Raw genomic sequence first — 26,907 nt, forward strand, 5'->3', positions numbered from 1 at the left:
TTCAGGCTTCTATTGGCGTCCGAGGCTTGCAATCTTCTCTCTCGGCGTTTCGATTGGTCCGCTCCCAGGGCACGGCTGCGCGTCGCCCGCCTGCCTGGGCTCGGCAGCCTCTGACGGAGCGGGGACTGGGCTGGGGGCGGGGGAGCGCCGCTTCTCATTGGCGGGAGCCTCCGTCCTCGCGCGCTGCGCCTTTCCGACGTGATGACGCAGCGCGCGGCCTGGCCTGGCTCCCAAGATGGCGGCGCACAGGGCACGGAGGCCGCGCTGTCGCTGAGAGGCCCCGCGCTCCGGTGCGGCTCCCGCTCCCCGCGAGCCCTGTGAGTGCGCGGAGCCCGCCCGGGCCCCCCGCCGGCGACAGCCGCCGTCTGGGGAAGGGGGGAAGGGAGCGGGGAGGCCGGGAGCGAGCGCCTCCCCGGGCACCGGCAGCCCCGTCTACGGCGGGCAGGCGGGCGGGTCTGAGAGGAGTTGAGCATCCCCGGCCGGGTTGGGGCTGCAGGGGCGGAGCTGCGGTCGCGGTCGACGGGTTCGTCTCAGGTAAGGTGTAAAAAAGCCGGGATCGAGCTCTGGAACTCTCCTCCGGATTACTGGGTGCGTAAAAAGGCAGGGAAAACTTTCGTTATTATTTCCGGGCGTTGCGGTCTGGATTGGGACGTTTGAGATGGTTCATTTAGGATATTTGCGGGTGATGATTTTCGTTCCTGGTTCCGTGTTCGGAAATGCTTTCGCTCCTTTATAGAAGCAGATCTCGTCGCTTCAGGCGCTTTTAGTGTTAATTAGTTTTTAAGCTACTTAGAAGTTAGGAATCAAAATAGCTTGTAAGGAAGGAGAATCATAACAGTTATAAAAAATAGCACGTTTCTAGTAAATACGAAGGGAATGTGTGGTCGTGGCTTGGCGCGCTTTTTTTGATTCTGGAAATAGTTTTTAGTAGCCGTTTACTTTTTTTTGTGACAGAGTTTAGATCTGTCTGACCGATACCACGAGTTCTGAAGGTGATTCCAAAACCACCGTGAGGCAAAGACAGTTTCCTTTATTCTGAAAAAGAGAAGCTTTTTGAAGGTGAGCGAGGTGCTGACTGTTTTTCTGGCTGTTTTCCTGGCCGTTCACGTGATCTTCCTTCCGTTTTCGGAAGAGAAACGTCTCGAAAAGTAATAGCCAAATTTAAGTGTTTTAAGTTTTGGGTCTTGCTGTGACTGGCTTGCTTAGAGCGAATATATTGCATCATATCAATCACTGTTTGTTATGCAAACCTCTGCAGGTGACTGCAGTAATCTGTGCATGGTATCTGTAGTTAGTTGAATTACAGTAAGGGTAGTTTTGTGCCTGAAAAATAAAGGCAGTGAGTCTTCATTCTTTAAGTTGAGGCATGGCTGAGCATCTGTCGTGATTCAAACACCAGAAAGGTGCCTGCAGAGCTTTGTGATTTGCATCGATGTACAGAAAGTGCTGGTAAACACAGGCAAGTAGGAGATTCTTGGAGTGTATTCAATTGCCTTGTTTTGGGTATGATTTTAGATGCTACCTTACTTTACAAGCTCACATCGGTTGACTTAATCTTGGTATGTGAAAGAACACTGCTTTTGTTACATTTTTTCTTTAAGTAGTACAAATACAGATCACTTTACAAAGCTTCTGCCAAGTGGTTGCTGCTCGGGTATCCGAAGAGCAGGCAGGTATTTAAGTGGCCATTTAGGCTCATCTCACCAATGGCTTTCCTAGTTACCAATAGTCAGCTAATCCCCCTAATTTTTCAAATCTTTCTGCAGCCATCTCTGAATTGTTTTTTCCTACTTTTGTGGACAAAGTAGATGGAAGTTGTTCTACTAAGAAAGAGCAGATATTGTTGGAGTTGTATTCTTGAAGTTTTATTACTAAACAGGTAATAGCAAGGATAACAGGTGGCTTTTTCTTTGATTGTATTTGCAATATATGGGGAGGATAAAGGAAAATTCTTTATTACTTGTCTCTGAGCATAGGAAAAAGTTCTTTCCAACAGGCCAGGCTAAACACTATTCCTCTTTACTCCTCTTTGAGCAGGAACTAGAGGGGGGCAGTTCTCTATTTTTAAATTCCTTTTGCCTTTTCTTCAAGGTCCTGAAGTGACTCTCTGAAGACTTCGTTTTTGAAAATTTAAAAAGCAAGGACAATTCTGTTTTAATAAATGAAGGAGAATAAAGAAAATTCCAGCCCTTCTGTAAACTTGGCAAACCTGGACCATACAAAGCCATGCTGGTACTGGGATAAGAAAGATTTGGCACATACACCGTCACAGCTTGAAGGGCTTGATCCAGCTACAGAGGCACGATACCGCAGGGAAGGGGCCAGATTCATATTCGATGTGGGAACACGTTTAGGGCTGTATCCTTTAAACTCCTGTTGGTTTGAAATGTCTTTATGAATAGTAGTTTTCAAAATAAAATGTACAAGAAATGTCACGTGCTCAGCTGTTCAAATGTTTCTTAGTCATTAATCAAAACTACTTTGTGTTTACATGCCTTTGGATGTAATGTGTTTTTACACAGTTCTATCCATTCATTGGATTAACAAGGTTCCAATTCGGTGATAGGGAGCTAAGATGATACAAACTTTCCAATTAAGAGTAACTCCTGTGAGTTATGAAACTCAGTGTTTCGCTATATGACTTCCCAAATTTTGAATTTTTCCCTCAGTTTTCTAGATTGTGCCTTTGAGGCTTTCAACCTCTGCCCTCCCCAGTCTTGGTCTTTGGTGGCTGTTTTTTTGTTTCATTGGTTTGGGATTTACAACTGTCCCATTCTTCCATAGACAGCCACTTAAATTTTCTGTTTCCTATATTCCTGTGCTTCCTTTAATCTCCTTAGGTCTTTTTTTAATAAAGCATGGTGAAGACAAAATTTTTACTTTTCTTAAAGTGAAGAGTAGGGAGCATGTTCAGATTTTATTTGCATTTGTAGGTGTGAATAGTACCTTTCCTCCACACCAGCACTTGAATGTGAAGTGATAATTGTTCTGTTCCTTCGTGTCCCTACTGTTGATTTTGACCTTCTCTGAAGCAGGTATGGTGCAACACAGGGATGACCTTACGTGCATCTTTCTGTAAATACGATCAGGACTTTGCACACTTACAACAAATGCTTTAGGTATCATCTGCATCTGGGCCTGATCATAGTATTTACACAGCTTTAAGGGCTTTTGTGGCTTTTTTTTTCTGAAGCTCCTGCTTTACTTGCAGTGTTTTTTAACTGGTCACTGAACAGCCAATGACTTGAGGTACTTGATAAAGCAGAATCCGTAGTGCATGTTTGGTTTTAAATGTGTTTTATATGCTGCTTGAAAGTCCTTAATCTGCACCACAGACATTATGACACTCTAGCAACCGGAATAATTTATTTCCATCGGTTTTATATGTTTCATTCCTTCAAACAGTTCCCAAGATATGTAAGTATTTAGAATATTGATGACTTAATTTAATGATTGCACTGGGCATGGACTATTTAGAATGGTGATTAGTCACTTGGGTACTACTGTTGTTCACTACGGAAAGATGGAAAATTAGCCTTTTGTCTTTTAATTATTACAGCTTAAAATTCATTATTCTTGCGTGTTTACACATTTATGTTTATGCTTGGAAATATATTGACATTGCAGTTCTATCTTGCTGATACTGTTTTTTAGAAAGAGTAGCAGCTGTAGTGCTGGCACTTCTGTATTAGCTAAAAGGAAAAAAGAAGTGTAATACAGTCTTAAAACTGCTTGACAGACAACATTGAACCAGGACAAATTGTGCTTTGGGTTTCTGGCCTTGACACAAAGTTGTATAAAATGGACAGTCCTCCAAAATCTGGATTTTTCCTCTGAGAAAATAAAAGTTTAACGCTGTATTAAAATTAGAAATTAATATGTTCATTAAGTTTTTCCTGGGAGACTTCTACAGAACTGTTAATGGAAACTGACAGTGTTTTTATAATGCTACACTGTATTGCATATCTACATGCAGACCATTTTTTGAAAGTACTTTGTTTTTTTTAGGTGACAGGAGCCTGCTGTCTCTTCCTAGCAGGAAAGGTTGAAGAAACACCTAAGAAATGTAAAGATATAATTAAAACAGCTCGTAGCTTGCTAAATGATGTACAGTTTGGGCAATTTGGAGATGACCCAAAGGTAAAAATATTCATGCTGAAATTGATTTCATCCTGTTGTACTGTAGTAAAGTGACATACATTCAATAGAGCATTGACTGATTTTCAGTTGCTCTAAATTAAATTAGATGTTCAGCATGCATCTATGGCTCTTTCAGGTAATGTGATAGGTAGCTATGAAAGTAATTCTTCCTAATACAAGTAGCTTTGGGAGCTTACCGGAGCAATTGTTTTTATAAAAAGTTTGCATTTTATCTTGTGTAAATTCTGATATTATTTTGCAAATTAAAGTAAATTTTAGTAATTTCAGCCAGAGCAAGAAATGTTACCAAGACATAAATCATCTGAATGGGATTTTAGGAAGTAAGTAATAGTAAATCTTAAATAAGAGAACTAAGTATCAAAAGTATTGAGAAGTTTCTTGTTTACAGTATTGGCTTAGCAAAAGTAGCTTCTCTTAAAATTTCCTTATTTTAAATAGCAGAAGGACCTGAAACTTCTGAGAGAAACATGGTAGAACTTGTATTTTTGTTGTGATTTTGTATATCTGGCATTTTCATGCAGTGTCTGGTTCAGTTCATTCCTCTGTGGACAAAAAGGGATTTTAAATGCCACATCCCCTGTCCTCAGCAAAATAAATATGAAGAAAAGGTAACTGAGTTTAAAACAGTGTTACAAGTTGGAGAGATTTCTGTTCCCCTTGGAGACAAACATGGCTGCCTGGAAGTGCTATGTAGTCATGCTCTATACTAGCATAAAATATTTTTGAGTGAAAGAAGGAATAATACTGTGGTTGCTTTATAACTCTCTATAGGAAGAAGTGATGGTACTTGAAAGAATCTTACTACAAACAATAAAGTTTGATTTGCAAGTGGAACATCCATACCAATTTCTTCTCAAGTATGCCAAACAACTCAAAGGTAAAATATTGCAGAGTGAGCAAGTAATGCCTGTTATTGATTTCCAGAAGTTAATATATATTATCAGTGCAGGAATATTCTATTTCCAACTGTTTGTCCCTCCTAATTTTATGTCTTTTTGGTTTTTTTTCTGATTGTTTTTCAGGAGACAAAAATAAAATTCAAAAACTGGTTCAAATGGCATGGACATTTGTCAATGACAGGTAAGATACACCTAGGAAACATTTTGAAAGTGAAATAGTTACTGTTGCTTACTTTGTTCTGGGGTTGGATATTTCTTTGGCAAATTTTTGATTTTTTTTTTTCCCCTGCTTGTTACATGTTTTCTTGGTTGTGTTCCTCAGTTTTTCTGTCCATCATTACCATGATAGTTCCATTGAGCATGGAATCTGGAATGGGTATGGAAGTAGATCAGTAAGACCTCTCCAATGTTGTGGTACTGATAGTGCTGCACTAAAAAGAAAGTTACTGTTTGAAAGGACCAAACCAAATTCTAGATCTCCAGGATACAAGCTGGCTTCTTGCCAAATCTGTGATATGTGGCTCATTCTGAAAAAAAAAGTCATTTCTTAATTTCATCGCATTCATCAATGTATTTTTAATGTGATATTTTGGTAATAGTGAAGTAGCTATTAAATTTACTGAGGAATACAGTTTTTAGCACTAGATTTACAACTTCTTGAGTAATGAACTTGTAAGAATCACATCAATTAACAGGCGTGTGTAGGAGGATTTCTCATGTGGTATTGAAAATCTCAATCAAATCAACTTGACACACTTTAGCCTTCTTCAGGAGGATTCTACAGAGCTGGGCACCTTAATTCACTGAGGACTTAAATATTACTTTCTATTTCCATAGCAAACCCTTAAGAAAATGTGTAAGTGGCTTGACTGTCCAGAAGTTGTGAATACATTGCTTTCAGTCATGCCTACAGCAGTAGAACATCATAAAAAAGGAGGTGCATTTTTAATCACATGCCTGATTTGAATTAGTCCTGTGTGGGTTCAGATTCTGTAGATACCCCCTAAACTCTCCAAATTAATTTGAGCAAAATTAATGTGGATCTCAAGAGATGTTTACTTCAGCTGCTGTCAGTCTTGCAGGTAGAACAAAATTATGGCATGACCATTGCTATTAAGTTTGTTAAACTACTGTAATTTATCCATCAAAGTTTGGACACTATTGTACTTGAAATTAGATAGCATTTAGTATTTTAAAAAACCTAACCCTTAAAATGCGCTTCAGGAAAACACTTGTATGAAGTTGGAGAGTTTGTTTTAAATCATGCGTAATAGTTATCTCTGTTCTGAAGAGGCTGTATTGTGCTTCCTTAATAAGCACCATATTAGAAATTTACTTTTTTTTTTTAGGATCCTGGCAGAATAATTCTGTACTTTGCACTACAGGCCTTTAGAATAGGGCATTCTGTTCTTATACAGCTACAGTGAATTCACGGAAATTCAGCTGGCTGGCTGGATCTAACATTCTGTAAGCAGATTATTGTTACAGAATCTGTGGAGAAAACAGAGAAAAATATTTCATAATTTAAAATTGGTATCAGGAAACAGTAACTTTAAGTATGACAGAAAGCTAATGTCAATAATACCTATAATATCAATTATTTTAGCATCAGCTTTAACAAAGGCTGTTCAAGGGATAACCTTTTATATCTTGATCTAAAACTTGTCTTGTGCTTGACAAGTTGCTTTACGAGTTCATGTTGGCTGCTCTGTGGGGCTTTCGGGGGTTTTTTTAGTATTTGTTTACATTTTATTGACAAACATTGGGAAGCTCTAAAATCTGATTTGGGACCTTATTTCATGACAGTGGTAGTCCAGAAGTAGTTTAGTTTTGTAAATTCTTTTGTTTAACAAGGCTCTTAATTAAAATTGCTGGAAAAGTTAGAAGTGTGGTGGGATTTTATGCCCTGTTAATTACAGCTGCTGTACATTAAAGTGCTCTTGGACAATCAGGTAATCCCCAGGGTTGTGTTTTGTTTTGGTTTATTTCCTATTGCAGTCTCTGCACTACACTGTCCCTGCAGTGGGAGCCTGAGATCATAGCTGTTGCAGTTATGTACTTAGCAGGCCGTTTGTGTAAGTTTGAAATACAGGAATGGACATCAAAACCAATGTACAGACGATGGTGGGAGCAGTTTGTTCAAGATGTTCCTGTTGATGTTTTGGAAGGTATGAAAACGGTTTACCACAAAATTTCTTTTAATTGTGTGGCCTAGGTTATAAGTAAATGCATATAGCTTTCTATCTAGGTTTTAGTCAAAATAATCTTGTGTCAAATACGTAACTCAGGTCGTATGTGCTATCCCTTAATCAGGTGTTAAATTGAACTGGCTTATCTTAGAGGCATATTTAATCATCATGATTAGTCTTTTGTTCAATGTTTGCTTTACAATTTGTTTAGTTTATAACACATCTAATTAGCCTGAATTGTCATGGTGTGTTTTCTATTTTTTTAATGATTACCCTACTCCTCATTTTAAATAAGTGGTTCTACAAACGCAGGAACTAATGGAGCCCAATTTCTAGTAGTTTTCCCATTAATAATTGATCTTTTTGACCAAATTATGCTAGGATAGAGGGGTTTTTGTGATGTACCATGAATGATGGACAGATTACAGGGGACCTTTAGCTCCTAATGTGTTGGAAGAAGAATTTAGTACTAGTCTTTTACTTAGTTCCTAAAACTTCTTTGACTGGCTTAACTCAACATTTATGTTTTAACATATAATCGTCTTCTACTTGCTTTCTTGCTGTTTTACTGTTCTGTGATCGTGGTTACCTGGCTCTCCAGGCACACAGTAATGACATACAGTGTGTTATTACCAAGACACTGTGCTCTTCTTCTGAAAGTTGTGCATATGCATGTACATATTGCTCAGCATAGGCAGAAGAAACTCAGAAGTGCAAGCATAAGTTGAAAATTAGTCTGTTTTTAAAGAGTTATTTAGGTCACTATAATGGTGAGTGATATTTGCAATGAATTTTTCCAAAGTTGATGTCCAGTAAAAATCAGATAAGTGTGTTAAATATACACTTGTACATTGTATGGTTATAATACTTTGGATTTTCCTTTCTTTGTCATTAAGATATCTGTCACCAGATCCTGGATCTATACTCACAGGGAAAACAGCAAATGCCTCATCATACTCCTCATCAGTTGCAGCAGCCACCATCTCTTCAGTCTACACCCCAGGCACCTACGGTACAGCAGTCACAGCAATCCCAGAGTTCAGAGCAATCCCAGACACAGCAGCAAAAAGAGTCGCAACCGTCAGCACAACAACAGCAGCAGCAGCAGCAAACACAAGCACAGCAATCTAAAAAGCCCTCTCCCCAGTCAAGTCCTCCTAGACAGATTAAAAGACCAGCAGTAAGTTGAACTTTAACTTGCAATTTATTTTCAGGCTGATCTGATTTAAAGGCCACAATGTGCAGCAGACTTGTGTTTGCTTTAAGAATGAGCCTTGTAATTAATTTTATGTAGTAGATTTGGTTATGTGGCAACTTTGTTGATGCAGAAGAGCCTTTACAGTTCTGGCATATGACATTCTTACTCCACTTGAGCCAAAAGCCATGGAGAGGCTTTTAAGTCAACATGAGCTGTTCATGCTCTCAGTATTCGTGGTTCTGTGCTGTCAATAAATATGTTATGAATGCTTGCTCCTTCACGTGAAGGATCTACTTTACTACTGATTTTGCCCCATCCCATATATTAATGAAGTACCTTGTGGAAAAAAATGATGCTTTTGCCTGACTGGTATCTGTTGATCGTGAATGGTCACCTCTGGCCAAGCCATCAGTGAAACTTACCTTTTCTTGAAATTAGTTTGAGGTCCATCACCTAATAATCAAGAAAATAAATAGTACAGATATACTGTAGGCAGCCACAACAAATAAAAAGCAAAGGGTGACTCAAAGGAGTTTTGTAGGAATACAGCACAAGCAGCATGAAATTGAGAAAAGTAAATGTGGTGATCTGAAATTGTTCCTTTTCTAAAAAGCAGTCTGGGAGAACAAGATGTGTGGTGTTTGAAAGATTTACTTGGTGCTTCTAAAATGTTCTGGAGTTAGATGTACCATAAACCTTACTTAAGATCTTTCCTGCTTCTATAAATAGGGCTTTGCATGACTTCTCCTTTGGTTTGTGCAGAACAGAAATACACTTTGTTCCTGGAGGCCAGATTTTCAATTTACATGAACTCTTATAACTCCATTACCTTCTACTGAGCCAAGATGCTTTCAAGCAGCTTAGGCATTGGCCCATGACTTACAGACCCATACCAGATGTCTAAAGCATCTGCACATCCTCTGCATCTCTAGTTGTGAAGAGCACTTGAATTTTCAGTTGATTTCACTAAAAATATACTGGTGAATCATTAGATGTAAATAGTATTTTCAGTTGGATTAAACTAGAAATTGTTAGGGGGAACAATTTCATTGCTCACAGGAACAGCAGTAAAGGAACAGTTCCATTGTGTTGATTCAGCTGAAAGTATTAAATACCCATCAGTGTGCCAATAAATAATGTTGATTATTTATTATTATTTATTATGACCCGTGGGTGTTCTGGCTAGGGCAAACTACAGTGCAGTAGAATGACCAAATAAATGTTCGTCTCTATTTTAGCAGCTGCCATTATTAGAGAATTGTTACTGCTTGATTCTTTTTTTTCTTTAGCATAAATGCAGTTTTAATTGATGTCTGTTTTTTCTGTCATGAGTTATTTTGCTCCAGTTTCTTGTTCTGTTGTAATGATGTACCTTGTTGTTGTTTTTTGGACATTGTTCCATATTAACAAGTGCATAATAACTGAATTGCTTGTCACCTGAAGTAATCAACTGACTTCACAAAATGAGTGATTTTTGGAAAAGATCCAACATGTAGTTATTTGCTTCTGTTTGAAAGTGCAGGGAGAATTGATGCAGTTTTACAGGCATGGAATGTAGTGCTAGAAAGTCAAGAAAAGACCACCCAAGTAAAATGAAGGCAGCAGATGAGTCCGTGAGTCACAAAGAAAGAGTGTGTGTGTTTGAAATGGGAAGATAAAGATTGTCCTTAAAAATCAGGAAAGCAGTTGGAAGGTGTCTGGAAAATTGAAATGACTGTCAAAGGAATATAAGAATGAGGTTGCCTCAAGCAGGCAGAAATTACACAGCAAAATTTTTGAGACTATCCATCAGAATTAAGGAAAAGTTATTGTTCAAGTTGGATTGAACTGTGTGTCCATTCTTGCTGTGGAAAGTGAAGGAAACAGAGGAACATTTTGTGAAGGTAAAGCCGCTGGAGATAAAACAGTCCCTTAAAACCTTTTCACTGAAAAGACAGAGGAGCTATGTACTGTACCCCTCTGACCTTCATCATTCATTTTAAATATAGTTGTACTTAAATTTCAGTTAAATTCTCTGCTTTTCTCAGAAACCATCGAATAGTCATCTCAGTGGGACTGTGTAATCTGGGAAGATTTTTCTTATTCCCTTATCTGTGATTATTTAAAAGGACTACAACAAAACAAAAACCGACAAAACAAGAAAAAACCCAGCCAAAAACTTGTGACTGGAAGGATGATGTGAGGGTTTGTGGGCTTTGTTCAGTGTGCATACATTTTTTTTCTGGCATAACATTTAGATTTTATACAATGCTTTCCATCTGGAGGCTTCTGAAATGTTTTATGCTGTGCAACACTTTCACTGCCCTCCTGTCCTGGTAAATAAAACATAAGAGCCTGAAGGGATTTTGGCAAAGGTTGAGTGACAGGTCAAAGAAGAATCAGGAACAGAGGCCAAGCCTCTTGTTTCAGCTCAGTGAGCAGTGTACTGGACCATGACATATGAGCAGTGGATGATAAATACATTAAATGAGATGTAATACTCAACAGTGGGAACAGCAGGAAATGCTGCATATAAAGTACCTGCTATTTTTCCAGTCTTTTCATTCTGCCAGTTAAGCTGGGCTTTCCCAGTGTGATTTGACTTTGTTCAGTGTTTGTCTTGCATTTGTTGTTAAGAGACTATAGAAGTATTTAGGTTGGAAAAGAGCTTTAAGATCATCATCTCCAACCGTTAATGCAGCACAGTCAAGTCCACCACTAAACCATGTCCCCAGCTGCCACATCTACACATCTTTTGAATACCTGCAGGGATGGTGATTGAACCACTTCCACGGGCAGCCTGTTCCAATGCCTGACCACTCTTTCCGTGAAGAAATTTTACCTGATACCCAATCTAAACCTCCCTTGGCACAAGTTGAGGCCATTTCTTCTTGTCCTGTCGCTACCTGGGAGAAGAGACTGACTGCAGTGGTCTTACTTTTATCTTCTTTTTCTTTTTTTCAAACAGGCTGTATCTCCAAAAGAAGAAACAAAGGCAGCAGGTAAATATTAATATTCTATTCACGATGCTTCTATTTTACTGCTTAAACCAGAATAAGTAATTTGCTGACGTGCACTTTGTTTGCTTACAGGCTTGGCAGCTCTAAAACTATTTTGATTGTGATAATGCACCTTAAAGATACACTATAACTGTTTTTACAATGTTCCTAACTGCAAAACTTGAAAAAAATTGAGTATAACTGTGCCCAAAGAGTCCCTTAATAGAGTCTGTTCAGTAGAAGTCTTGCTAAACTAGTCATCTCTCAGTGTATAACTCCATGCATCATTTGGGAGTAGTTCCTCAGCCAGCTGTGAGGCCTTGAAGTGACTGAAGGTACCATGTCATTAAATAGCTGCACTAACAGTAAGCATGTTGGTGTTTGTAATTTGTAATCAGCAGTGTTTGTAATTGGTTGTTGGCGTGGCTTCCACTAAAAGCTATTTTGTGTCAATACATAGTGTATCTTAAGAAATGCAGGCTCACTGCAGTGACCGTATCTGGTTCTTTTGTTTGTATGGGGGTTTTTCTTCATTTTGCTGTTTTGGAACAAAGTAGTTCAGGATAGCTAGGATGTACTTCCTAAGGAAGTCTGGCACTTCTTCCCCTGTAGCTCTGCAGATGTATTCCAGTGAGCTGTCTCTTCTCCCTCCTCTCTCCTGTCCAGCTGCTATTTTGTTTGGTTTCTGACACACATTTCCCTAGCAGAGCATAGGTCAGCTTCTTTTGAGAGCTGTTTCAACTAATTACAAGTTTTGGGCTAGAAAACATATACTTGCTCATCTTCACTTACATACTGTTATTGGGACAGTTTGTCTCTAGTTACAAAATCACTTGAACTTGTAGGCATACGTCCTTTTGGAAGACTTGGATGTGATACTTGATGCCACTTTATTTATACAAAGGTGTTGATTTTAGTTTTCTTTATTAAACATACCTAGTAAATAGGATTTCCATGGTACTTTTGCATAGTGTAATGTGATGTGATAATCATTTGCATGAGACCAGAGTTGGAATTTGGAAAATATTGCAGAGCAATAACCAATCACAAACTGACAAATGTTTTTTAGAACCACCGCCACCATCTAAAATTCCTAAAATTGAAACTTCACATCCACCAATACCTCCTGCACATCCACCTCCAGGTAAGCTTTTATTTTCTTAAACACATTTATTTTTGTTAACTTACTTGCTTTTCATTCAGGCGGTAGTAATGGTGTGGGGGCAGGGGTTTGTTGCCTTGATTAATCAGCTTGGCAGGTAAAAATAAAAGGTTGATAAGCTCTAGAGGGAATTTCATCATAGTAGCACAGGCTTTCCAGACAGAAGTAAAAACTTAGGATGGAAACAAGACTATACTAGGTGGACAAAGGCAAAACAAAGTTGCAACTGTTAAAGGTCTAAAAGACTAAAACTAATTGTTAATAGCAGGCTAAAAGGGACTTCATGATCTCAAAAGGGTGGTAAATGCCATATTAGATTACTAGAGCAGCTTTCAGCTGTCCTGTAGAAGTTGTATCTGTAGTACAGGAATTCTGCAGGTGTGCAACTTCCAAACAGTAAGGGGGATACTTTCATTGCTGTACCTCAAAAGAGGACTTTTTTTTCTGCCAGAGAACATTAATACTGCACACATGCCTTACGTTTGCAAAATACACTGTACTGTTGTAAAAATGTGCTTCCCAGCGCCTTGGTGCATTAGCTGTCCTTCCAGTGACCCTTAAATATGACATAAATATTTCACAGACCATGGTCCATAATGTAACTGTAAGATGACAGCTTCTAACAGGGAACTAGGAGAGAGAAAAGCAATGCCCTGAAATATAGTAGGACAGTTTTTCTCATTTGTTAAAATCTAATTAACGAAGTTTTTCTAAATACCATGCTCATTATTCCTTCAGTTGTTAGATCTTGAATGCACATCTTGCATCCAGAATGGTTCTGAAAATGAACAAATGAGGAAGTTACTGCCTGCTACAATTTTGGAGCTAGAAGTCACTGAAATCATGGGTACCACAGCCAGCATGCACACCTTGTGTGATTTAATTATGTGGCTTTCCTAGGGCACAGTTTCACTGTTAAAATCCTGCTTAGGCAGGTAATGGATTTATTTCCCGTTACCTGAAATTTTCCTCTTGGAGTTTGTTTATATAAGGATGCAATTGTATAAGCACTGCAACCTTATCAAAATAAATAGCAGCTCTGTGGAAAAACCAGGTGAAAACAGCATGCATATTGACCAAGTGACCCAGGAGGAGGATTTATCTCAAATTCTGTTTAACAGTGGCAGTGTAGTATGCCACTAGAAAAGACTGCCCTGTATGAGCTTTCTCTTACTTAACTTAGGAGCTTTTCTTTCTTAACAGTGTTTTAGATGCTTATATATACAGGCAAGATGAATGTCAAGATTCTTTTTTGTTGGTTGTTTTAATAATCTCTCTGACCATACAGAGAGGTTGCTATTAGATTAGTCATCATAGTGGTATTACTTACTTCATAATGTCTGCATTAAGAGGGAAAAAAAACCTATTCTTATTTAAAGAGAAGACAGCTTAAAGCATGTTCTTTCCAGAAGTGGCTAGGTATAATTCTGTAAAATGCTGACCTTTTTATGAACTTCTCCAGAGTGTCAGGTACTGAGTTCACTGAAATTAATCAGTGGGACAAAGCTGATCAGATTTCATGCCCTTCTTCCTTACCTTCCGGTTTTCTTCTTTTCTTTCTTTGGTAAACAGGTTTAGAACTGAGTGTTAAAGACTTGAGACTTTGGCCTGTGTTCTCAAATAATATTTCCCAATCTGGGAGGCAGGTAAAGTGCAGAGAGTAATCCCAGGCCACCTTCTGGATTACCAAAGAGGTAGAAATGAGGCCTGGACTAAAGAAGATGGAAGCACTGATCTAAAGATTTTTGGTATCATGAGTCTCATGACTTTAAATCCACTAGTTCTGACTCCATCCATTCAGTCTATTAATTCTGCTGATTGTACAACAATATTTAAATTATAAAGAAATAGTAATAGGAAAGATGACTTTAAGAATGGGAAAAGCTGACCTTGAAGCTTTGGTAGGCAGCTTAGTCAGTTTTTAGTGACCTGAGGAGGTCTGACTGGATCCCATATGGCATTCAGAGACTTAGAGAATTGAGTTGTCTTTTGCTAATTTAACTGGAAGAAAAATACGAAGTATTCAGAAGCTGTTCTTGCCACTATCCTTCAAAAAAATAAACAAAATTTTCTTTTCCAGAGCGCAAGCCTCCTTTGACAACGGCAGTTTCAATGGGAGAGCCAGAGCAATCTACTACTGTGGACTCAGTAGATATGCCAAAGGTCCAGATTCCTCCCCCTGCTCATCCTGCCCCAGTACATCAACCTCCACCTCTGCCACACCGTCCCCCGCCCCCACCCCCCACCAGTTATATTACAGGGATGTCTACTACAAATTCTTACATGTCAGGGGAGGGTTATCAAAGTCTCCAGTCGATGATGAAAACAGAAGGACCAACATACGGAGCTTTACCACCGGCCTATGGACCACCAGCTCATCTACCATATCATCCTCATGTCTACCCTCCCAACCCTCCACCACCAGTTCCACCTCCACCCCCTGCTTCTTTCCCCCCACCCAATATTCCACCTCCTACTCCTGGATATCCTCCTCCACCTACATACAACCCTAATTTCCCACCTCCAAGACTGCCTCCAACTCATGCAGTACCACCTCATCCACCTCCAGGGCTGGGAATGCCACCAGCTAGTTATCCCCCTCCCACTGTTCCCCCAGGTGGACAGCCACCTGTACCACCTCCAATTCCACCACCTGGTATGCCACCTGTAGCAGGACTTGGACGTGCTACATGGATGAGATAGCATGAGGTAATTTGCACGATATACCTTTCTGTTGACTAGGCAGGAGTAGACAGCCAAAACCTACATTGTAAAGATGAAGAGGAGGGCAATCTGTATAATTTAGATGAAGAAATGAGATTAAATGAAAATTTAGCTGATCTGTTTGCAGTATGGTTTATGGTGAGTTATATAGGCTTCTAGATTTTAATCAGCTTTGCAGTATCTATTCTAACTTTATACATTTGACTTAAGTTTAAATTGTCTTGACTTATTCCAGCACTGGATTACTTTGTACTAGCAAAACCAGCCATATTGGCTCAATTATATCAGTAAGAAGAAAATTTCCTTCTAGAAATCAGTGCCTATTTTTGAGTATCAAAATAGCCAGATACTATGATATTTGATCTATAATAAGAAACTTCATTTTTAATAGTAAGTAAAACAACACGATGTCAAGCATAAAAGCTGCTTTATTTAAGAGAGATTCTGAATGCTAGCTGACTGGAATAATTTTGAGGTGTTTGCCTTGCTGATAGTTTTGGTTTGGAATGTACTGGTATCTTAAAATATTGTATGTTTACACCTATTTGCAAATTCCTGTACATAATATATATATTTTCTAAGTGTGAAAGTCTGAATGTAACAGCCTACTGTGGTGTACATCATAGTTATAAATGGGACTACTTTGTTCACTCTACCCAAATAAAATTGATTCTGAATTTAGTGGATTTCCAGGTTTTTCATATTAGTTCAGAGTTCATAACACTATAGTTACTCCAAGATACTTACTCCAAGATAGTTCAGCAGTGGTCTCCCAAATCTTATTCATCAGTTTATTTAAAAAGAATGTATTTTATTTTATCAGCTAGAAGTATACACTATCACAATCAATCTCTTACTTCATTTTTACTAAAATATTTCAAATGAATGTTTTACACACATTATCAAAAAAAACTGTACTATTACTTTCCTTCCCCAAAAAAGCCAGAGTGGTTCAATAATAGGTAAAAACGCGTGCTAAGGTCTAAAGAATTTTGCTATATACACAACAGCAGGTGCTAACTTTTCCAGTTCTTTGTAAATCATATACAGAAAATATAGCAGGGCTGTAAGATCACAGGTTTAACAGAAATCAAACTTTAAACTGATTTCTAAAGCAGCACAAATAGACTTTCCCCACATTATGAAAAATATACAATTTTATCACTTTACAGTCATGCACTTTGAAAAAGATCAGTAGTACTCTTCCCCCCCAGTTTCTAGAAAGATAAAAGGTCACTTTAACACTGATTTCATTTAATATCTAATATTTGGATAAAAATGTGCCATTCTCAAACAAGGTTGTGCTCAGCAGTCTTATCAAGGTGCAAAGAGCCAACTGAAGCTGCTTACACTGCAGCATTTCAGGAACTGTTAGGGAAATGCTGCTTACTCCAGTCACTCCAACAAAAGCCAAGGATGTGATTTTACTTTCCTTAAGCAAGCAAAGTCCATTTGTAAACAGTAGATGCTTTCTTTGCCAGAGGATTGCAGAACCCAGGGCTTCAATCTTGAGGAAATTATCTTGGGCTATTGCCCCAAATATATTAACTTAATGGCCACTATTTCAAGGGATGCTCCCCTCCAACTTAATGTACAAAGCTCCTCAGGTAGTTTTCACTGAATACTGAGCGCATAGGTAAGTGAATTTAAATATGTGTATAAAACATCTTTTTAGACAGCTGAAAATTCAGCACCCAAGTCATCCTGTAAAGTCACTGAGCATCATTTTACCCCAGGAAGACATTTTATAGCTCAAATGGAGCTAAGTATGAAGAGTAGCAAGCCTAAAAACCCCTGAACAGTAACACCCCAAGGTACAGCACTGTCATGTTCTTCTGCAAAATCAGTGATGCATGTCTTACATTGAAAATGATGCTGCCAAATAAAATTTTAAAAAGGGCAGTACCCTACGAATATGAAGGTTGTTCAGCTGAACTGCTGCCTACCCTGTAAACTGGCTCTTCAGGGTTTGCAGGGCTAATTTCAACTGCAGTTGCTTCCCTTGTAGGTGAGATGTGCAGGTGGAACAAAACAAGCTTTGCTTGAAGTCATTGAATAGATTTTGAGAGAGATTTGATAGCAGGGAATATTCGAATGGGAATCACATAGTGGTGAGACTAGTAATCTGATTAGTATAGCTCTTATCTTGATATCTAAGTTATCTTATCTAGAAGACCTGCTAATAGCCTCATATACCCCTTAAATAGTAAGCATGTCATGAACACGGTTAACTCTCTCCAAGTGCTGGGAACATTTGTGTTGCTTTAGTTAAAATTCACTGGCATAAATCAACTTTGTTCCAAATATACTTGAACTCTGCCTAATCCAGCAATCAGATGCCACCAAAGTTAAAACGGGCTAAGCAGATAGATTAAAGTAACCCTCTGTTTGACATTAAATGTTAAGGAATAATGATGCTCTGCTTTACATCACCTTTTCTGGTACAGAATCTCAAGGTATAAATTGTACAGAAGGAAGACAAGTAATCACCAATGGTGACTAGAAACTGGAGGTTAAAGAGCAAAGAGGAGGAAATCCAGAGTCCTCTAGAGATGCTGTATCTTAAAGGAGACAGTCAGACTCTAGAATGGATTTTTCCAGACTCCATGGAATGGAAATACTATTAGACTGAGAGCTATCTAGCCCAGTGTTCACTGACTGAGCAGTAGTAAGAAACAATCTATTGGTGGGTGTGTGAGTGAGAGTATGCACTTGTGTTTTGGGGGTGGTTCTTGGTTGGTTATTTTTAAATAACCAACTCAACTGTTAAATTTACATTTCTGCAATGAATACTGAATGAATACTTACTCCTAGTGGTTACGGTGTATTTTGGTTGTATTCCTTCTCTATTTTTTTACTGGTTACAGGTTTCGGCTCTGACACTGCAAATTCTTCAGCCAGGCAGCTATAGTTTATTGTACACCACGGGACCAATTACCTTTCATAAGTTGCCACATGGGCTCCTTGGTATTGTATCAGTGCTCTGTGTTAATACAATACCACAAGTCAAGAACTCAACTGGTAGAACAAACTAATTTAGAGGAAGAACCTGTCGAGCTAATACAGTTGTCTGTATCTGTGACTGATTCTTGCAGAGAACAAAAAGAAAGTAATGGTGTTTGAGGTCATTACATCCTCCAATTAATCACTAAAATCGATGCAACTTTTGAAGAGGAGGCTTTGATCTTTTCACATGTCTGTCTTTAAAATTATTTTACACCAATGAGTTCTAATAATGAAGCCCCGCTTCCTTGGACTATTGGGAAAGAACATCTAATGAAATACAGGGACAGCTGCTGTGACAACTTGGAAAAGGAGGGAGTCAAATTCTTACAACTACACAGGCAGCTACTCCACAATAGCAAAATATAAGTCCCATTGTTTTATATACAACCATTTGAAGAAGGAAAAACCCACTTGTTTTGGTTCATTGACAAAAATAAAGCTTGAATGGCAGGAAGTAGTCTCACCCGACAGCCCGTGTTCATGGAGTATTTTATTCAGCTCTGCAAGGTTGTTGTTTGGTTACCTTACACAGGAACCAGTATAGGTGAGGGATCCAGCAAGAACATTTTAAAAACCCACCCAATCTTCCTTATGTGAACGATGAGCTGCTCTTGAAGATCCTGTGAAAGCCATAAGCATTGTCAGGATAGCAGTTTCTGCTGAATTATTTCATAGTGAAAGCTTTACAGGAAAAGTGTTGCCGCATTTGTAGGGAATACTGGTGTGTGGCTAAGTGACTTCATGCACATCATGACTGCAGAAATCTTGTGTCATTTGATCATGAAAAATTGTTCATTAACACCTGATACAGAGTCTTGAACCTTTATGTACACTTGTGTGATGAGTACCACCATACAATGTAGGGCAGTAAAGTGTTTTTAGCTTGCCACTCAGTATTTTACACAGAGCCTTGTGAAAACAGTTTCATGTCATTCTTCAAAATAAGGACCTCCAAAAAGAGAGTTAGCAGCTCATGAATTTGGCAGGCAGTAAGCCAATGAATTGGAATTGTGTTTTCCTTGGCTGCCTGGAGCCACTAACCCAGCTATGAATCACTGACAAGCGGGTGGACAGGAGCAATACAAATGGTGACTTCTCCGCAGGTTAAGGGTTCTTCTTGTTCCTCTTAGAAATTCTCTTGAGTTAGTTAATTCTACAAACAGACCATTACAACAAAGCAGGTTTGAACTACAATACAAATTATGCAAGTCTGGCATTATTGGATGGTTACCCAGTGAACAGTAGTTCCAGAGCACCACAGCCTGCAAATCAGGCCTTTAGCTGCCATATTTACACTATTGTTACCAAAAAAAAAAAGCTGAAAAAAAAAAGAAAAAAGGAAACCCTGAAAAAACTCAACCCCAACTCCCAAAGAACAGGCAGCCAGAAACACTGAGTTCTGCCTCTTTTTAGTGTTCACAGAATCCATCACTTCCAGTCACCAGGACAGTGTTCCTACAAGGGCCCCTTGAACTGGTTTCCTGACAGATGTTGCCTGATGGAGGGTTTGGAGCTCGCAGCATCACCCAGCTTTCGCCAGACAACCTGTAAGAAAAAATAAAGGGTTTGGGGAGAGAAAGACAGGAATTTAAAAAAATCCAAACAACAAAGCCACTGAGGAATGGTAATATTTTTTTAATTGCAGTCTGAAAGACAAAACCAGCCCTTTCCTAGAGCTGGGCTGCAGTTCTCAGCAGGGACACTGGATGGCATCTGTGCACCAGTTTCCAAGGGAAAAAAACCATTGATGCATTTTTCTAATTAGTCTCTCTTGAAATTAGAACCGTTTTTCCCTGGGGTAATAGTATAAAACAAATACACTAGATTCAGAACTTAAGTTCAATGGTAGGTCAACCCTGCCATGCTTACAGGAAAGATGCTACCATGAACAGAAAAGATAATGAAAAAGATAATGATTAAAATTATATATACATTACTTTCTAAAAACATACATTTTATCACTCTAGGGCCACTATTTAAATAAAAAATAAACTGAAAAAAACTTTATAGCTGCCTTGAATCTACATGAAATGAATATTTAAAGAGAAAACAGCTGATGATAGACAAATAGAGATGAGTCAGTTTGGGAGGGTAAAGTTACAGTATTTTACCTTTCCCCCAGCATAGCTACAAGGGACTGGGACTTTGAGCAGACAAAATATCCTAAAAAGCAGGCCCTCGTTTACTCTGGTCTTGCCTTTGCTTATAGGGATCCAGCAATCAAAGTGAAGTGCCTCAGCCCTTGCCAAGGATGCTCACAGTGATTTAGCTCAGCAAGGTGCACTTGTGTTCTTTACGCCTTGTTTTTAGGGTTGAGGTGGGTTTCGGAATTTAAACAGAGCATTAGGCCTCTCTCAACTGCTGGAAGGCACTAAATGATGCCACCTGGGCCGTCCTCTTATGTGGGCTTCGAAAAAAGAAGGCTCACAAGCATCCTCCTCCCTGCTTTGGGCAATTGAACAGCACATCTCCAACTGCACGTGACAGGCAGCTCGGGCTGTGTTCCAGCAGAAATCCCAAAGCTTGTTCAAAGCCAGAGCATGGCCAAGGTGCTTGGAGGCTGGAGGTAGTGCAATGACAGCAGACACCGCAGAGCAGAGGCTGGCTACGAGCACTCGCTGTACAGGATGTGGCCAGCTCAGTTAACAGTGTGGTTGCCCAAAATGACAGCAGTGTTAATAGCACCCCACAGATCATGATGCTGTTCAATGACTCCAGACAAGATTCTCCCTCTGACATTACCATGTGGCTTAGGCTCAAACCCATTCAAGCTGTATAGCTTTAAAGATGGCAACCAATTGCTGCTTAGCCCAAACCAAGTCCTTAAGGGTACAGGTGGAGACAACTGCTAACAGGACTCTCCTAGACAGGGAGAGCCTCTTGCTCAGTCCAGCTAGTCCAGCTAGTCTGTTCAGCTAGACTAGCTACTCCACAGCCTGAAAGGCAGTGAAGTGGGAATTGTCAACTGAGCAAAGGCTGCTCTGTGCAGTGAACAAGGCACTTAGATTACCCAGAACAGTGGTCAGCACTCTTCCCTTGTGCCTGTGCACCTCACAAGGCTTACACACAGCAGATCCCTGCTCCCTCATACTTCTAAAAAAAGACCACAAAAGGAACCCCGAGAGTTGCTGGGAGGAGTTCTTACATTGCACATTTCACGAACAATTGCCTTCTCCTTTTCACTTAAGTCTTCTTCATAGTTGTCTTGCATTTGCCTGTCCAAATTTTCATGGACCTCAAGGACCTACAAAAAAAAACCAATATTACAAAACCATTATGATCCTCAAATAATTATTTGTGTCTCTAAAAAATTCATTAACAAGTATTTAAACTGGCAGGATTCACAAAGCCTCAAGACAAGCAGACGAGCATGACATCAAGCTGGGTACCTCTGTCCTCCCTGTTTCCCCAGCCATGTCCTGCCTCTGTCCCACCACCTGCATGGTGTGGCTGCTGCCACAGTCCTGGGGACCATTGGCAGCAAGTTGCTTGTGCCCACAAGTGCATCTCTTCCAGGAAGGCTGCTGATAGCCCTACCTTCCAGGCAGCACCCCAACAAGCATGATGTTGTGCCTCACCAATGTGCTGCCCACACCCCAAACCTCTAGAGCAGCTCAAGTGGGAGCCAGCCCTAGCCTGCCACATCCCACTGCCCTGGCCACCCCCACAGAGCTCCTTCAGGGAGGCAGTGCCCAGCTGTGGCCAGGTGGTCCCTTGCTCACAGAAAGGAGACTGCCTGGGGTAAAGGCAGCCTTCACTTCCAGCTGGAAACACTGACTTGAAGGATACCCCTCTGTCACGTCCACATGCATTCCAACAGTTCCTCCACACAGGCATCTCACACAAGGTGGGCATATCACAGCACAGGAGCCTCCAGGTTTTACTCTTGCCTCTGTGCTGATTCACACACCTCACCCAGGGCTTCACCACTGATGAGTCAGGTGGTCAGCTCAGTGTGCAGGGTCAGAGCTCCTGCAACCACCCAACGCCGTCAAACAGCACATGGTCTCATTCACCACGATGCATCCACACACATATGAAGGAGTACAAGCGTAGTTGTAGGAATAAATATTCCCATACATCCTAGGGAGATACAGAGCCAGATGCAGTGCTAGGATGGGTTCCAGCCTTTGCTGAGGTATATACAGCACTGGCTGCTCCACGAAATGGGATACCAGAGAAGATTATCCCCAGGTCTGCTTCAGCACAGCAATCCTGCTGTACTCAAACTGTGTTACAAACAAAAATAGGTCATTCTCCTAGGGCCCACAGCCTACTTGGGACCAGTCTTTGCACCAATAGGAATTATCCACATCCATTCTAAGAAGACAGGAAGGGCAAGAGGGATGCAAAAAGCATGTACATGCTGACAAAGAGAGCTTCTATTTTCTGCTAAAGAGGAGGGAATTAATTATTGATCCAGCTGGACTCATACATTGAACTTGCTTGTCTGGAGCCCGTGTGCTTCCGATGCTGGCTGCAAAGCCAGCAGCCTGCAGGATCACATCCTGGCGTGGAACACCAGGGCTGCCTGGCTGGCAGCTAAACAATGGCTGTGTCCACAGGGCAAGTGTCAAGGACAACCATGGGGGAGATTAGTTAAAGATCACATCAGCCCCAGCCTCTGCTTTCAACAGCCATCCATCTTGCAGGCACAAGACTCTCAGTGGACTAAAATAAACTGTTTTTCTGCAACTTGTGCTTAAATTAAACCCACATTCCTTAGTCCAGGAGGTGTGAAAAGGTGTCACAGCATATTTCTTTCAGTGGAAATGTCTTTTAATAGAGTTAACCAGGCAGAGCTGGAGCAGAAAGATGATCAGATGGAAGTTATGTTTGTATTTAATTTCTGAATCTCATTTACTCTGGAAACCATCCTGCTTCCCAGGCTCAACCCGTGTCTGGCTAAGCACTTTGTAAAGATGCGTTAGCATCTTGGGCATGGGAAAATGGGATTCATAGTGATAAAATGCAACAGCCTATCCAGGAAAGGCATGTTGGAAGAAAATACACTCTGAAGAGTTAAATAACCTCTTGAAGCAAGACAGGAAGGCCTTTTCTTAGTGTTGACCCAGGCCCAGCTATTCTCAGATACTGCAGACACCTCCTCAGCCATTTAGAAGAACCAGGTTAATGTTCCTCCAGTTACACCACTGGGACATGCCTTCACATCAGCTATCTATGGATCAGCTAAAGTTCAAGGACTGCATTCAGTGTAGGTCTAAGAAACTGGGGTACGTCCTTCTGTGATTTCTGCCACCTCCCAACCCAGGAGCCTAAAGAAAACAGACAAATGTACCCCAGGCTCAAAGTGGCTCATGCCATCCCCTCCTTTTTGCTTTTCATCAAGCTGCACTGACAGTACTTGGTCCTCCATTGACACAGCAGCCCTTTGTTATCTCCCTGGGTAAAATGCCAGCCAGTGAGAGCAGCCTGCTCCACTCGGGCATGGGGCTGTTCCACATGCAGGAGGATGGGGCTAGACTGGGAAATGCTGCTCTTCTGGATAGGGATGCCACTTCCTGAAAACAATTTTCACCTTGCTCTCAGTGGGCTTGCTGGCTTGTCTGGCTTTCTCCCTACTGACAAGTAAACTGGGGAACACCTCCAGGGTTCTTTGAGACCGCACTGATGTCTGTAAGCAAGGCAGTGTCACCACAAAGCCACCCAGTCCACCACATCCACCTCCCTTCTGACTTGCTGTACTGACCCAATATGGCCAAGATATAAACATATTTTAGAAACAACAAGTATTCAATCAAAAAAAACATCACTAAAGAGTCTGAATGACAATAGTAAAACTTTGGAAGGGAAGCTGAAAGTTGAGGTATTCCTTCCTGTAACACAAAGCACTGTGGGATTGAGGGATGCTTTCCAAGTTGTGGAAACCTCACTAATTTTGTTGCTTCATAAGTCAACTGGACACAGCACTGGGAAACACAGCATCCTGCTTCAGCAAGGAAACAGTCCATATGCCCTGCTAGAATTTTTCCCTAGTTTTGGAAAGCCAAATCCTGTCTTATCCACAATTAGTGGGAGTGATGATCACCTGCTTGATAGCTCTATGTGCATGGAAGAGGTCCAGGCTCCTGCTGTGGGGGCAGCTGGGTTATAGGCTAAATGTCATTCTCTTACATTTGTCTCCCCATCACCTTCCCAGGTCTTTAGCAGGTTTGTTCAGTTCCTAAGAAAAGTGCTTTGATGTTCAGTGAGATACTGAGCTGTAGCATATGTACCTTTTATTCTTGTTAGCAAAAACAGCTGTTAGGAGTGCCAACCTGTCATCTTGCTCCTTATTTAGTAGGTGCAAGCAAACAAAACTATTTGAGAAGGAAAAATAAAGAAAATCCTAAATGCACTCAAGGAAGAACTTACTCTAAATTGCAGGCAGCACTTCAGCCACATAGATAGAATTTAGCTGGCAGAAAAATCCCAAGGAAAAAGCCTGGGGGATATTACGTATGTGGGCGCAGATAGAGGCAGTCCAGAAGTCCTGCAGATCCACATGAAGTGGACAGCCCCTCAGTGACTTTTGCTTGGGCACAGAGATGCATCCTTGCAGCCTTATCACTTGTGATGCACAGATTTGCATGCAAGCATTCCACAAGTGGAGCCAACTGCACAGAATCATAGAATAATAGAATGGTTTGGCATGGATACCATCCATTGGATCAGGTTGCTCAGGGCCCCATCCAGCCTGGCCTTGAACACTTCCAGGGAAAGAGCATCCACAGCTTCTCTGGGCAACTTGTTTCAGCGCCTCAGCACTCTCACAGTAAGGAATTCCTTCCCAACACCTAATCTAAACCTGCCCTCTTTCAGTTGAAACCATTGCCTCTTGCCCTGTCACTACGTGACATAAAAGTCCCTCTTCCTCTTATTTGTAAGCCCCCTTTATAGGACTGGAAGGTGCTATAAGATGCCTCTGGAGCCTTCTCTTCTCCAGGCTGAACAGCCCCAGCACCCTCAGCCTTTCTTCATAGGAGAGGTGCTCCACCCCCTTGATCATCTTCATGGCCCTTCCATCTCTCCTTGCCTTTCCTTGCAGTAAGGAGCTGGCCTGCTAGAGCCATAAGGACTTCCTTTCTCAACCAAGAAGGGCTTTTTCCAATATCTGCTGTGGTATAGTCAAAGTCCCATTTGTAGGCTGCTCTCTTCTCAAGAGAGTCATGATGTGTATCACAGGAGGTGAGGGTCTAAGGCAGCAGCTGCATCCAGCTTCCCACATGCAGGGGCTGGCACTGGAAAAGCTACCCAGCTCTGCAGGGTGCGAATAAGACCCACTCCATATGCTACAGCATGATGTGGCCAAAAAAACATCTGCGGCTGGAGACCAATAGCCACTATTTCACTGTGCCACAAGAGAGGAGGAGAGATTGAGATCATGACCAGTTTCTTCAATCTTTCAATTTCCCGATGATCCTTGGAAATGGGCCACAGGATGGAAAAATAAACACCTTCTCATCTCTCCCTGCCACACTGACCTACAGGAGAATTTCCTCCTCACTTCAAATGTGAGAATATTTTTAACCTCAAGCAAGTGAGCAGGACGCATCACGTGAGATCATTTACGCCCCATGAGATGTGACTGCTATGTCACCTGCTTCCTCACTCAAGCCGTGACACTTTCCACAGTTTTGGAGACAGAGAAGTGCACCTCACCAGCCAAACTATGAAATCACAGAGGAGAATTTCTTCTGAATTTCTTCTAGCCCTTTCTAGGAATCCACAAAGCTCTGAAGCAGAAGGATTACTAATATGTGCAAACAACCAGTCATCCAACTTCCTTTCAATTCCTTTAAATGAATCATTGCGCCAGACCTTCCAAACTTAATTCCAGTTTCCAAGAATCTTCCTCATTAATTTTCAATCCTTTTCATAAGCTTATCAAACCACATCTTAAAACCATTTATGTTTCTTGCCTTTAGTAAAAAATTCAGTCCTGTAATTCCTAAAGCAAATAGGAAACTAATTACTCCCCAGAATATGATCATAATCAATTCATAAGTATTTGATCTTGTAATTTAAAAATGCTACCAGCTCTGCTTAATACTATCCCTCACCACCACCTCGCCAAATGCAATGAAGAGCAGGAGCAGAAAGGTATGAACCCCACTGTTTGGGAAGAAAAAGCCAGCAGCAGTAGTCTGGACTGCATCAGGGCTTGGATGATTAATTGCAATCAAAGCCAAGTCAGTACAAAGTGACAGAAAAACAAAGGTTCACATGAGTTTGCAACATTCTGCAAGGCAACATTTAGCAGATCCATCTGTATATATACATATATATATACATACAGGAGAAATGTCACCCACAAGCACATTGCAGCATAGTACAGGATGGAGCTTTCTGATAGCACAGAGCCATTCACAATATGCAAAGAAGAAACTTGTTGAAAAACACAGGACAAATACATGTCAGCAAGTGAACTGCCACTTGTGTGGTCAGCTCCTTTGGGAACAAGCAAAAGCTGTACTAAAGGTATTTCTTAATCCTTGACCATGCTGGACATCCTTGTCTTAGGTAGTTATACAATCAATCAATAGGAGTTATACAATCTGGATGTATAAAGTCTCAAGAAAGCTGAAAA

At 40.6% G+C, this 26,907-nt stretch overlaps 2 protein-coding genes across 7 annotated transcripts in view; one reads left to right on the forward strand and one right to left on the reverse strand.

The window, feature by feature from the left end:
- The first annotated feature begins 225 nt into the window (after positions 1-225).
- On the forward strand, positions 226-15,992 carry CCNK (cyclin K). 6 transcript variants are annotated; one of them, XM_042047634.1, is made up of 12 exons: positions 228-317; positions 955-1,059; positions 2,092-2,358; positions 3,336-3,417; positions 4,009-4,140; positions 4,933-5,038; positions 5,184-5,241; positions 7,059-7,228; positions 8,146-8,429; positions 11,395-11,428; positions 12,495-12,569; positions 14,668-15,992. In XM_042047634.1, the coding sequence occupies exons 3-12, from the start codon at positions 2,162-2,164 to the stop codon at positions 15,288-15,290; spliced, it is 1,761 nt and encodes a 586-aa protein (XP_041903568.1). In that variant the 5' UTR covers positions 228-317; positions 955-1,059; positions 2,092-2,161; the 3' UTR covers positions 15,291-15,992. The 6 variants fall into 6 exon arrangements, with proteins under 6 accessions (XP_041903566.1, XP_041903568.1, XP_041903567.1 ...); XM_042047635.1 differs by lacking the exon at positions 228-317 and adding an exon at positions 430-534; XM_042047632.1 differs by lacking the exon at positions 955-1,059 and having other exon boundaries at positions 226-317.
- Positions 15,993-16,088: 96 nt separating this feature from the next.
- The window catches only part of CCDC85C (coiled-coil domain containing 85C), a 110,838-nt gene continuing 100,019 nt past the window's right edge, over positions 16,089-26,907 (reverse strand). The window contains exons 5-6 of the mRNA XM_042047638.1: positions 21,463-21,561; positions 16,089-19,862 (exon numbers count right to left, since the gene is read on the reverse strand). Coding sequence (XP_041903572.1) covers positions 19,773-19,862; positions 21,463-21,561 — 189 coding nt within the window. The 3' untranslated portion in view covers positions 16,089-19,772. The remainder of the gene's footprint in view (positions 19,863-21,462; positions 21,562-26,907) is intronic.

This window comes from Corvus kubaryi, unplaced genomic scaffold (genome assembly GCF_017639235.1).
Source record: "Corvus kubaryi isolate FWS band 111438036 unplaced genomic scaffold, C.kubaryi_AGA036_p1.0 66, whole genome shotgun sequence".
Classification (NCBI taxonomy): domain Eukaryota; kingdom Metazoa; phylum Chordata; class Aves; order Passeriformes; family Corvidae; genus Corvus; species Corvus kubaryi.

What these genes read in the sequence shown, in the direction of transcription:
- CCNK (XM_042047632.1), top strand. Translation starts at nt 2,162, where the DNA reads ATGAAGGAGAATAAAGAAAATTCCAGCCCTTCTGTAAACTTGGCAAAC. An exon ending in GACAGATTAAAAGACCAGCA is followed by an intron (nt 8,430 to 11,394) that starts GTAAGTTGAACT and finishes TTTTTCAAACAG; the next exon opens with GCTGTATCTCCAAAAGAAGA. An exon ending in TCCTGCACATCCACCTCCAG is followed by an intron (nt 12,570 to 14,667) that starts GTAAGCTTTTAT and finishes TTTCTTTTCCAG; the next exon opens with AGCGCAAGCCTCCTTTGACA.